General features: G+C 40.9%; 2 protein-coding genes across 2 annotated transcripts in view; one reads left to right on the plus strand and one right to left on the minus strand.

Annotated features, from left to right (window-relative positions):
* GTF2F2 (general transcription factor IIF subunit 2) overlaps positions 1-12,916 on the plus strand; it is an 87,450-nt gene that overhangs the window by 20,315 nt on the left and 54,219 nt on the right. The window lies entirely within an intron of this gene.
* Positions 6,772-8,137, minus strand: KCTD4 (potassium channel tetramerization domain containing 4). Its single transcript, XM_072358953.1, has one exon. It carries the CDS (start codon positions 8,006-8,008, stop codon positions 7,235-7,237), a length of 774 nt encoding a protein of 257 aa, XP_072215054.1. The 5' UTR covers positions 8,009-8,137; the 3' UTR covers positions 6,772-7,234.

A 12,916-nucleotide genomic window follows, 5' to 3' on the forward strand; every position in this document is an offset into this window, starting at 1 on the left:
GCTCTGAAAGTAAAACCTCCTATTTTATTATGTTGGCCCATGACATCAAAGGTGGATGCTGGTGGTATGGCAGCAGAGGTTGAACCTTCCCGACAGTATTGTGTTGCAGATTGTTGCCATGTGAAAGATGGCAGCAGAGCAGCAGCCTGACAAAATGGTGTCTGACATGGAAATGCATATGAAACAAGCATGTGTCACTGAATTCCTCCATGCAGAAAAAAGTGGCACTCATTGACGTAAGTGCTGAATGTTCGTGGAGACATGCCTAGCTAACGTTTGTGTGGTGAAATAGTGTTTTGTAGCTGAGATTTTAGTCTATCAAATAATGTTATGTTCTTTGTAGCTGTTGTAGTTTCCGTGGAAATAAATAGGAGGCATTTCTTTCGGAGCAACATACTTGTCTTGTTATATGGCAAGCACATTTTCTTCCTAAGTCTCTGCCTGCAGTGTTAAATAATGTGTTTGCGATAAGCTCATTTTTTTTTTTTCCTTTTCCTCTTTACTTACCACAAACTACTTACTCCATTTTATAGGGAGGAAGAAGAAACTTCACATAGCTTGGTAGCCTTAACCATCTGAAGTGACTGAGCAGGCTCAGTGTGGGAGCGTCTTCTGATGGCAAAGCCAAGAACAGTTCTAATGTTGCCTGTGGTCATTTAACTCTTCTTCAGCTACAATTGGATGCGAGAGCACTGGAGGCCACAGTGCAGAAGGACCTCTATAGAGCTTTAGTCTAGCAGAGCTCATTTGGTGCTCTCCCTGGACTCTTAAGGCTTTTCCAGCCCCAGCTTCTTGCCAACAGAAGCAGGAACAGTGTGTAGCTGTGCTACAGCATATTGTCTTACTCATGCAGGTTGTCTTTGCGATTTCTGCACTGTAATCTGTGTGCAAGCCAGAAACCATCATTGGGCACAGCAGAGAAAGTATTAGAGAGAGAGATTTTTATTATTGCATAAGAAGGCATGTAGTTTATACATTAGGCTTCTTCACTGTCGAGAAAGAATACGAGTTTCTATTCATTTGAGAAAATGTGTTGGAAATAGCACAAGACCTGGCAATGCCTGAGATGCTGAGTTAGCATTGGGAAAGACAGGAAGCTGAGAGTACCCTTTTCTCCCTTTAGCTGATTCTTATCTGCCTGACTTGCAGGAGCTTTAATTTGTTTTCTAATGAGACTACCAGTTTCAGCATTGAGAAAATATACTGCTTTACCCCAAATACTTGCTGAGGGCTTTACTTATGCAGTAGAGAAGCAGTAAATGACTGGGTTTGGTGGTACAGTTGCATATTCTGTTTATGCTTTTTGATGCCTAGGCTGTTCATTGCTAGTAGGTTTGCTTAATTCTTTCTTTCTAATTGAGAGAGTCTGTACCCACCTCTGACCTGTTCACTGTGGTACAGAATCAAGAACCTCCTTTGAATTAGCAAGCAGCTTGCTGTGGAGCTGCAGGAATATCTATATAGCTTGATATTTTTCTGTTAACAAGTAAAGAAAAAAAAAAAACAGTCTTTCTGAAACACGACTTCTCAAAAACCAAAAGTTGGTAGTGGTAGCAGTACTTTGGGGATAATTAGACCATAAACTTGTGTTGTCCAGTCTCACTGTTGCACTCTGTGCCTCATCACCAACCCAAAGCCCCAAGGTTGCAGTCAGTCTCACAGAGTCCTTTTGCCCTGCTCATCCTTGGTGCTCGGGGACTGTGAGCTCACTGCACCACCCCCTCCTCTCTGCTTGGACAGTCTGGCACTACAAGCTCTAGCAAGCCTCTTAGATCACTGTTTTCCTGGAGCTGGAGCTTTCTCTAACAAGCAGCCTTGGGTTTTAAAATCTCACTTCTCCTCTGTGTAGTTGGTCTCATTTCCACTAACCTATGTAATGTCTCCCCAAATTATTTAACACCAGTCACCAAGGCAATACTTTACTTATTTTTAGCATTATCAGAACTTTACAAACCTTTAGAATGGCTTGATTTTTAAAATCATCTTCTAATGACTTGATTTTCAAACCATCATGTGTTGAACTTGCATGTCGTCATGTAATAATGTTTTAAATGAGTAGCTGTTGTTTACAGGTATAATTATAGTACCAGTTTCTTGCACATTGTTCTTTCTGGAGCAGCGGAGCAGTATTCTTTTCGGAAGCTTAAAATGAACAAACGTGGTGCAGTATGATAACAGCAATGATGTTAAGCTGTTACCAGTGCAGATAGAAACAGGGTTTTTTGGAGACCGTTGCTTTAGCTGAGGCACTCCTACTACACACATTTTTAGGAAGAGAAATCAACTGTCTGGTTCTGCAGAATATTATGCAATTTCTTTCAGAATGCCTGCCCTGGTGCCATCGTACATCTCCCTCCTACGGTCTTGAGTTCTTGCAGCACTTCTTATTTTCTGGCATTTCACTTTGAATGATGATGATTTATGAAGGCAGTGTTTTGAGAAGGTGCTCCGCGTGATATCCTCTCGCACAGCGCTTTCAGAACATCAGTTTCGAAATTAATTGGAAACCATCATATCTTCTGATCTTAAATTTGTTGTACTTTAATGATGGCTTTGTTTCAACTGAATTAAATACGCAAACCTGTCTCTTCATGTGAGAATGCTTGTATTTTGTTAACTAGCAGTCATTTTCCTGTCAGTCTGAGAATTCCTGCCACACGTTAAGACGGGAGACATGACTGAGGTTGGATAATAGCTATCTAGCAAAGACGAATTAATTCTAGTCTAAGAAAATAACATTTATTTTGTCATAGACCCAAGTTGACTTGTGCCCCCATCACTCATCCTGATTCATTAGTTGACAGAATTAGGGCAACACGACCTTTCTCCCCAAATAAAGTAATGAACGAGGCACTTCCATTGTTAAATTATAATATTCATTGCATGCCCTTATTCTGCCTGTATGCTAATGGAGAGAGAGCTTATGTTTCTTCAGACCTTCCCATCTCATCGAATGGAAGCCTTGCAATGCTTATGATAAGGAAGTGAAATTATCAGTGCCACTGATTGCTGCAAATGATGCAATGTTTTTCCCTTTAGGGTCTAAATAAGTTTTAACTGCCTTAGAAAAGAAGTAGCCAGTTGTCACTTACACAGTCATAGTAAGTATGAATGCAATGATACGGTTATAATATGACGTAAATATATGAAAATGTCAGTATTGCAATTAGGATGCTGAACGCTGATCAGTGGGTAGGCAGTAATGACTGAGATGAGAACTATAATTTGACCGTGATGCACAGCCCTATTTCCTAGAATCGAGGCTACCCATTAGAAGTCACCTTTGGCTCTAGAGATCACTGGTAGTAAGTGGTTGGAGTCTAAGGGAGTACTTAAGGGGAGCATCATATATGTTTCCCTGCTTCCTATATTATTTCCTGGGCATCTGCTTTTGGCTACTGTCTTTACTGATTTCTTCTCTTACAGTCAGGCTGATACCCACCCCTAACAAAGCCCTACATCCCCCTTAATGAAGGGGATGTGTAGCATAAGAGAACAGTGAAAATTAGCTGTGTGATACCAGTGGGGAAACAAGTACAGGTTAGGGGATCAGTTATGAGGATCCTACCAAAAGATAGGAAGGACTGAGGTATGGAAGCAGAGTTCACAGTCACCAGGGCATACTGGGCAAGACAGACCTTAGTCAGACAAAATACAGCTACTCATAGGTTTTGTCCTATGTAGAAGTAGACTAAATCACTGATAACTATAACAGCATACTGCCAAGTGTGATAAAACTGCCATTGCTTTCTCATTTGCTGATGGAGAATAGGCACATGCAAGTGTGGAATGAAGCAGTACAATGGGTGTTTCAATCAATCAATTATATATATAATATATATAATATATATAATATATATAATATATATAATATATATAATATATATAATATATATAATATATATAATATATATAATATATATAATATACATACACTTAATGAGCAGTCATTCAGGGAGTTTACACCGGCCTCAATATTCTTTCTGGGCCTCAATATTCTTTCTGCAGTGCATGTCAGTCAATCCTCCCTTCAGCTCCCTCCTTTGCTACTGAATTGTCTGCTGGATGGCCCTTTCTCTTGACCAAAAAATAGACAGAGGCAAGTGGAGCTGACTTAGAGTGGGAGCAGGCAAAGTGCCCTCTAGGGGAAGAGGAAGTTACTTTTTACTGCTACCTTTGAATTGCAATTGAGAGTAATCCACACATTTCTTTCACGATACTTGTAGGTTTTAATACTGGTTAATAACTTTTAGTGACAGAGGAGTAGAAGCACTTGCATGTAAGTTGTATTCAAAGTAATACTGTTAAAATAGCTGTTAGTATTTCGGACCTAAGCACTTGATTTGGTGATTTATTTTTGTCATGGTATCCTTAAGTATGCAATTTCTAACTGTAAAGGCAAGGCAGAAAAACTCACTGTCTTTTCTGATGCAGCCATTGGAACGCAAGCACCCACCTGAGTGAACATATGCAAAACCTATTTGCGTTTTATTAAACTGATTTATGGAGTAAAAAGGAAACATGGAGTGAAATGATAACTGTATAATTCGATGTATTTGTGGATTTGCTCAATGTGAACCGGGAAGGCAGCTATTTTGTTATCCCCATCTTCTTTCTGTTTGTGCTCTGGGATTCCAACAGCTGAGTGGATCTGCTGTGTGATTCCAACAGCCTTTGGTCAGAGATCAGCCCGGCAAATAGAAGCTTTCCAGTAAGACTCTTGAGAATAGCTGCAGAATATTCTTAGAAGGTATTTCAAGTGGTTTGAACGTTACCTATGATTACCAACTTGTGAACAGCTTACATTACAAAAGTGCTTTCTGTAGTAAATGCAGATCCATCGAACTCTGCTACTCTTTCATGAGTGGAGTTTTGCTGAGGTGGGCGACTGGTGCTGCTTTCTGATACAACGGTGCTAACAGTTCCAAAGAGCCCAAATGAAAGGAAAGCAATCACGGCAGATGAATTGTGTGGAATAAAAATTAATTTCTTTCTTCTTCTCAACTGAAACAGCATTTTAAATCCCACCCAAAGATTAATTCTAACCGAAGGTTAGAACCAAAAGCATTTAAGTGGAAATGGATGATGTGACATCTGAGGAGCAACAGCCTCCTCCAGGCTTTGTGCTTAGACAGGCTGTGGATTTGACAGCACTGAGAGCAACCTTTCAAACCTGTAGGTGAGTGAAGGAGCTTGGTTTGATTGTCTCAACGCTTGTATTTTTTTGCTCATGTATAGAAGTGCATCTACAAATGACTCTCCATACAGTTATTTACTTTCGACAGAAGTCCTGTAGATTGTTTAAAGTATAAGATTGGTGATTAGTGAGGATTTCGGACAGTTGTGGTAGTGAAGGAGGGAGTCAGACACGTACACAGGGGTAGCGTTCTAGCTGAAATGGCCTGAAAGTGTAAAAGAGGTGCGTATGGAAGGAGTTATATTTTACTGTATCTCTTTTGTGGATGGTTAATGCGTTTGGACAAACGTGGGTCAGTTCTGGGACACACAAACTTGCATGCCTGAAATTTACAGCGATGCAAATTTTAATAAGTTTGGGAAAGTTCCACTTAAAGCCACATCTTCTTTTTGATGATTGCATTTGTAACATAGGGAGGACAAAAAAGTTTGTAGCTTTTAGCCCGAGGTACCTGAAGAGGTATTCTGGAGATAGTGGATTTTCCCACTTGATAAAATCAGAGGGGGTTATTGTTCAGTCTGGTCTCCCTCTGTGAGTTCATCTCCCTCGGGGACCCTGATACCAGCAGCTGTTGTATGTTATAGTGAACAGAGTTTGCCATTGGAGGATAAGGAGGGAGTTGTTGCATGCCATTGTATTCCTGGTCACTATTACTGAAGATGGATTTATCCCTTCTAAAATCTGAAAGAAGGCTATTCTCATCCTATCATCCTATCAGATATTGTCTGTTTTCCTCAGTTGTCGCTTTGGCATGGATTAGACTGCATTTTCTTATGCATTCTTAATGTTGGCTTTATGTTTTCGGTACAAAGCAGGTATTCTGGGAAAGCTAAGAAACCACTTGCCTGGGTTTACTTTCTCTAATAGCATTTCACTTGAGTTTTGGGTTCATTTGAGCTGTGTGTGATTGTAGAGTTCACTGATGGTCAAAGCTTAAACTCGGTGTTTGTATAACTTCCATTTGTATTATGTTATGATTTTTCAGTTGGCTTTTGTGGAGTGACTGGTTTGTAAATTTTGTTTAAAATACAAACGGGAAGATGTAATAAACTGTGAGCATGAGGAGAAAGAAGGTATTTGTTCCATCACTCCTATTGATGCTTCCTAAATGCTAGCAGGTGATCTATTCAAAACTAATACCACTACCTGCTTTTGGTAAGCTGTTGTGCAGAACAAGGGCTCTGCTAATTGCCTCTCTTTATGATCACCAATGATTAGTAGCAAATAGTGCCTTCAGCATTGTAGGAGGTTGGAAACCTGTTACATGAAATTTTATGCCAAACATTTTTATTAGCCATCTGATAAACATATATAACCAGAAAAATGTAACATTCTCTTTAGAGTCAACTCATTTTCCATAATAGAACAGACTCCCCCCCAGCGTTACTGGTTGGCTGACATGTTCTTAGCAGTTGCTCTTAATGTAGTAGCACAGCTGTAAATTTCTCTTTAAGAGAGCTGAAATCAGAGTTGTTTGACTTCAGAATCAAGCAGATTAATTTTAAACCCTCTTTCAATTTCATGGTGTTTTTTTGCAAACTCAGCGTAACAACAAATTAGCATCAACACTAAGGAACACTGAAAATCATTTATTCCAGTTAAAATCCATTCTGAATTCACGAGGAGCAGCAGAACAGATCGTGAGCCTGCCTGTTGTATGAGAACAGTCTCCGTGCTGCTCGGCAGAGCAGTTAGGTGTATGCGTGTTAGTCATACAAGTACACAGAAATTCAGCCAGACTTCCCGGTTGAAAGACAGCATGAAAAAAAACATAGTACAAATACCAGAAAGCGTTCGGTCTCTGTTTTACAGTGGTTAGCAGATAAATTTGATGCTTGAATTTAATAAAAATTTCACTCAGCTCGAATAAGCCGGAGATGGATGTCGTTACGAGATTTACATACCATTAGCTCACATTAACTGATTAGCAGCCGAGCTGTGTGGTACAGGGCTGGTTAGATACGAGGTCTGTGATGCCAGGACGCTGCCGTTAAAGGAGGTCTGCCGACTGCATGCTTGTTTCCTCTGCCTTTGTAATTACTTGATAAAATGAAGTGCATCGCTGTGAACAATAGACCCTTTGGAACAATCCAGGCTGGTCAGCAGTCTGAATCCGCATTTTAAAGCCATCATAATTGCCTCAAACTTAAGAGTTTCCAGGGTGCAGACGAAGGTGTTGTCCTCCTTCAGCACAAGTCGCGTACCATTTTCAGACTTTATGAAGTATTTGAATTGAATTATATTCGAAGAGACTGAAAACTCCTCTGGAAATCCATCCAGCCTGCTTTTGGACACCAGTACGATTCGGGATTTAATCTTTGCTATGAAATCAGGAGCGTTACAAAAGATCCGGAGCCCCTGCGAGCGGTCGTGGCTGTCAGTTATTTCCAGGAAAGTGGTCTCTCGAGACGCGAGCTGCTCCTTCTCCCACCTCGATTTCACTGCATCCGATAAGACCTTCAGCTGAAAGAAATCTGCTTCGTGTGCCAGAAGTTGGTTCTCTCGAAACCCTTCCGGTAGAAGAAGTTCTCCATTTCGGAGGAAGTTCAGAATGTGTCTGAACAGGAGTCCATCTCTGTCGATGAAGTAATGTCCGTCCGCATCAAAAGGGCACATTATTTTTCCGTTGATTATTCCTTCAAGGAAAGAATCTGGGTACTTGGTTAATGTTTGTTTTTGTGTGATGTACAGATAGCCGCCAACATTCAGCGTAACCAGAGACGTTTTATAGTCCTTGTCTTGCTCAGAGCCCTCGAAGTTGCTGTGGTTTTCTTCAGATTCCTTTGCTCTTCTGTTTGATTTTCTCTCCATTATCGAAGCGAGCACAGCGATCTTGCTTTGTTCTTGTCAGCTTGAAAAGAGAGGGATTTTGATTTAAGAGCACCTTTCTTCGGCTCTGGCACGATGTTGGAATGGAAATGCTGCTAGCATTGCTCGGGCTGTCAGCTGGGTTTTGCAGTAGGTGGCGTATCAGCTGTGTATGCAGGGAGATGGCAGGAATATGACTGTAGAGGGAATTTGCATTTAACTGTGTGAGGGAAGGAGGGGATAAAAACCATTTCTCTTTCCGTCCTTACACCTAGGAAGTTTACAGAGTTTTGAGGGTTCCACACAGAAATGAGTAATGCTGTTCTAAAGGGCACCTTGTTTTTAATGCTTTGCGATGCGTTTGTAGTATCAGCTGGCCAAATGGTGTGTAATGCTTCTGGAGTTAAACACTCTACTTCATTTATGGTGCAAGGATCTCAGTTTGCACAGAGCTTATTCTCACATTTTCCCTGTATTATCTGTGGTACCTGAGCATACAACAGGGCAGCACTGAAGGTGGAGGCATCCCTAGTGGTACGCAGAGAGGTATCAGTTCTGGTTATTCCTCACATATAGGACGTGTGTGTGTGGCACTGAGATGTTTTCACACTGTTACTTTAGAAGTGATGCTGAAGGCTTGTCTGTCTGGTGCGTTTAAGTTTGTGATGAAAGCTTCCATTTTCAGCTGATGGAAGCATCCGCACCAATACAAGCACTGCAGCCTAATGAGGTTTAGCTTTATCTGTGCCATAGATAAAAATTGTTTTGGAAAGGAGAGCAGTTTGCTGTTCACACGCATGCTGTTTCTTAAGTCACTAAGTAGCATAAATTCCTTCTTTTTCAATAGCAGCATCGGCTGCCCTGTGAACAAAGGGTTAGTGTGCTCACAGACAGCGTGCTGAACATCACATAACGTTACAGCTTAGCAACACTTGTGTATGGGGGGAACAGCGGCAGCAGCGGCAGAGCATGCTACAATCAAATGGCTGTTGTCTTCTCTCTGTGAAGCTGCACTGAGGTTGGCTCTTGGGCTTCTTTAAGGAAAGGTTTCCCCTTTAAGCAGGGAGGGGAAGGCTCCGCATACATCTATGCATGCATTTCCTGGGGCCAGGGGGAACCGGCGGGTGGGAGGCACCGTGTGCATCCAGAGCAGTGTGAGCAGTGAGCACTGTGAGTAGCGAGCACTACATTGGCTGGCTAGGGGGAGCCGAACCCATCTTTGTCCAGAGTTTTTCACTTCTACAGGTGGATAAAAGCCTCCTGCTTTGCCCACAACAGAAAGTCAGATGATCCTTCTGTGAATTTCTCCGCTCTGTTTCTAAAGATATTACTCATACTGTTCCCGCTGTCTCTAAGGCTGTTTATCGATACTGTGGAATCATCACTATAATATTTTATTAATTGGTAATTAAACCTAGTACAAATAAATGCACTTTTTAAATTTGCTATTCAGCCTTGCCAGGGTATCCCTACCACTGATACTCCAGCTTTTTTTTTCTGCTGCTGTGTGTGATACATTAAACAGATATTATTCATTAGATTGGTTTTCTCAGGACTTAGTCATGGCTTTAATGTTAACTCTTTGAGACCATTTAGCATTGCTTCAGTCAGTGATTTCAACCACTTTCTGATTTTTAAACATTTAAACTTTTTTTCCAGTGTCAACTCCACTCACATTTATTGAGAGAATAATCAAGAAAGTGAAAGGCTGGAATAGTTTGATTCAATTTATATATATATATTTTTTGTCATTGCAAGAGACTTCCATTCTAATTCAATTTATTATCCAGTGATGGAAAATTCAGCTAATGTGCTTATATCGTATATAACTTTATTGTTAAATATAGTGTTAGTGGCTGCTAAGAGAATGATTTCTGTGGTGCTTTCAGCATGGTGTTGCTGAAACACTTTGAGGCTGAACAAGTAATGTCCTGGCAGAAGTAAGCAGGTATTTCCAAGAAGCTGAGGTTTGTAAAGGATAGGGGTTTCATCACAGCGAGCTGAACTCTCTGCATTTTAAGAGGCAGCAGTTGGAGAACAGTATCTGCTCTTTTGATTTTCCATGCTTGTAATCTTCTGAATCTTTTGGTACTTACAGTTGAAATCTTCCACTTTCATGAACAAGTACATATTCTTTGAAAGATCATGCTAAATCATTTTAGTGGTTCATGTGATAAAATATTCAAAATCTACTTGATGTGGCAAATAGACTGTGAAGATCATGAATATATGCATTTAAACCTTTGAGGCCTGAAACATTTAGACTTGATGTCAAATTTTACTCATGACAGACCCATGCAGCTTTACTTCACTGCAGCTGACAGTTGTCTGTAATGCAGCATTTGAGGCTGGCATGTCTTTGTGACAACTTTCTGCTTCTTGTGATCTACTATAAGATGTCATTTCCAAAGAGCCCTCATTCTTTGCATGATGCATGTACTACTGCGGTGCCTGTAGGTTTAGTGAAGTAGAAGATATTTCAATGGCTTCACATAGCTTAGTGTACACCAGAAGAACTAGATTCCCTTTTCCCTTCTTCTAGAAGATTATCCTGAAGTCCATTTTGGTAAAGGTAGGCAACTTGCATGCAAATCTAGAGACTTTGCCCAGTTTTCTGCTCTTAGTTTGTGTGATGCACTGGGAGTAGAGGGAACTACACTCAGTGTGTCTCAGTCCTTTCTGCTTCCCACCTGGATTATACAACTTTGTTGCTGAATGCTATCCCATGCCACAGGTGAACTGCCTCTGTTTCTGCTCTGTACAACTGAATTGTGCTTGCTGATGTTGGTAGCTAGCAGACACTGTCCTAGAGATGGTAAAAATGCAGTTCTGGCCAGGTTGTTAGGACAATTAAACCATACAATAGTTGCTGTCTCACAGTAACAGTAGCATAGCCATTCTCCTCTCAGTTAATATCTGTGAGATGTTGATTAATGGCTACTGAAGGCAAGTAGATACCGTTCATCTAAATGCAAAAATTATATAGATTTTAAAACTATATAAAATAGAAAAATTGTCTGCCAAGTTTCAAACTGGCAGATATTAAGCAGAGGATTATCACCTATTCATTGATGTGATTTGCTTCTTGGTTCTCAAGCAGTGATCAAGGAGATAGTTACTGCTGAAGTCTGGAGATGATACAGACTGAAAGCGTAGCAGACAAGGAGACACATTTGCTGATGCAGAATCATTTGGGTACTTCATTAAGACAATGTTTTAATATGGCCAAATATAAAATTTATATGCTTAGAAATCATAGAATCATTAAGGTTGGAAAGTACCTCTAAGGTCATGTAGTCTAACTGTCAATCCAACACCACCATGCCCCAAATCCATCTCTCTTAAGTGCCACATCTACGTGCTTCTTGGCATCCTGTTCCCGTGCCGTATGGCCTTATGAGCAAGTGTAGTTAGGGCTTGTGGTCTCTGTGTTTGTGGAAGAAGGGCTGTGGTACTGTCCTGTGTGTAGTGAATGCATCATGAACAACTGAAATAGGTCATCACTGTGCGCAGTGCTCAGCAAGCTCAGGATCCTGCCCCATGCATCATCATGAAAGAGATATTAATGAGCTGGACTTTCTCAGACCAGTTAAGAAACTGAAAAATAAGCATAGTAGAAGATTTGAGAAAACACGGCCTGTTATGCTTAATGGAGGTAGAAAGTACGTAAGTGCCTGGGTGGGCAGAAAACTTTTATATGCAGCTCTTCAACTTAGCAGTCATGGGCCTAACAAGGTCTGGGTGCTGGAACTTAGAGCTACGTGCAGTCAGACTAGGAAACGAACACATTAAAATCTCCAGGCCAGCCTGTCTTTTTCTGTGTCTCTTTGTCTCCTTTCTCTCTCAAAAAAAATCTATCAAAACATCTTCTACACAGTTCTAGTAAATTTCCCCAGTGCCTGTTTACTAAGATTGCCTTAAGCATTTTAACTGCATTTTGATGGTGATCATCAGCAGAATTTGAAGCTGGAACCGACATCTCTCTGTCACTTCTTTGAAGGAGTCAGCAGCTGAAATTCCTTTATGGTTAGCACAAGGATGCTAGAGATGTGAGTGCAACTGGTGGTTGATGCTGCACCTAGAGATCATGTAGGGCAGCCTACTGCTGTGCTAACCCTGTTTGTGTCCCTGATTACACTCACTGATGGTGTCAGACACTTGGGGAGACATCTTTTTTCCCATCTAATCACTGGTCTTAGCTCATCATCCATTTTGAGTAGGTTTTTTTAATGGGGAATTTCTGCTTTCATGCCTTATTCCTCCTTTGGGTTCTAGGTTGATGTGACTGTACTATTGAAGTGTCAAGGCAGATGTGACACTTTGGATGTCTTTTCATTGCAGCTCTGGCCCTGCAACAGGTGAGAAGAGATTCAGGTTTCTGAAGCACTGTTTGGTGATTCAAGCCTAATTAGACTGTGAAGAGAGTAAAAACTGTTTCCCTGCTGCATTCTTCCATTTGGAAGTTCGCACGCATCTCTGCAGATTTATTCTGATGGTTTCTCCAGATGACTTAAAATCCCAAGAGAGTCCAGGGAAAATGGGACACAAACCTCAGCTTCTGGGTAGCAAATGGATTTTGACACCAGGCTGGATTAACTGTAAGGTGTTCTCAGGCACTGCTGTCAGCCTAGTACTGGGAGTCCCACCCTTGTAGTGGGATCATTAAAAACCAAGACCAGGTCCCTGATAATTAAAAGGGGATATGACTGAAAGAATAAATCAAGAGATACTACAAAGGATAATCATGCTTATCGGGTAGGTTCCAGCAACTTTCTTTATTTCCTAACTAGTTGGTATGGGGAACTTTTTTGATTCACTGATACTGATTCTTAAAACAGCGGATTAGTTTCAAAATTCATTAAGGGTTTTGTGCAGAGATCGATGGTGCAGTGTCAGTGTTCAGACAGCTGG

Source organism: Excalfactoria chinensis, chromosome 1, assembly GCF_039878825.1.
Source record: "Excalfactoria chinensis isolate bCotChi1 chromosome 1, bCotChi1.hap2, whole genome shotgun sequence".
NCBI classification, from domain to species: domain Eukaryota; kingdom Metazoa; phylum Chordata; class Aves; order Galliformes; family Phasianidae; genus Excalfactoria; species Excalfactoria chinensis.

What these genes read in the sequence shown, in the direction of transcription:
- KCTD4 (XM_072358953.1), bottom strand. Translation starts at nt 8,008, where the DNA reads ATGGAGAGAAAATCAAACAGAAGAGCAAAGGAATCTGAAGAAAACCAC.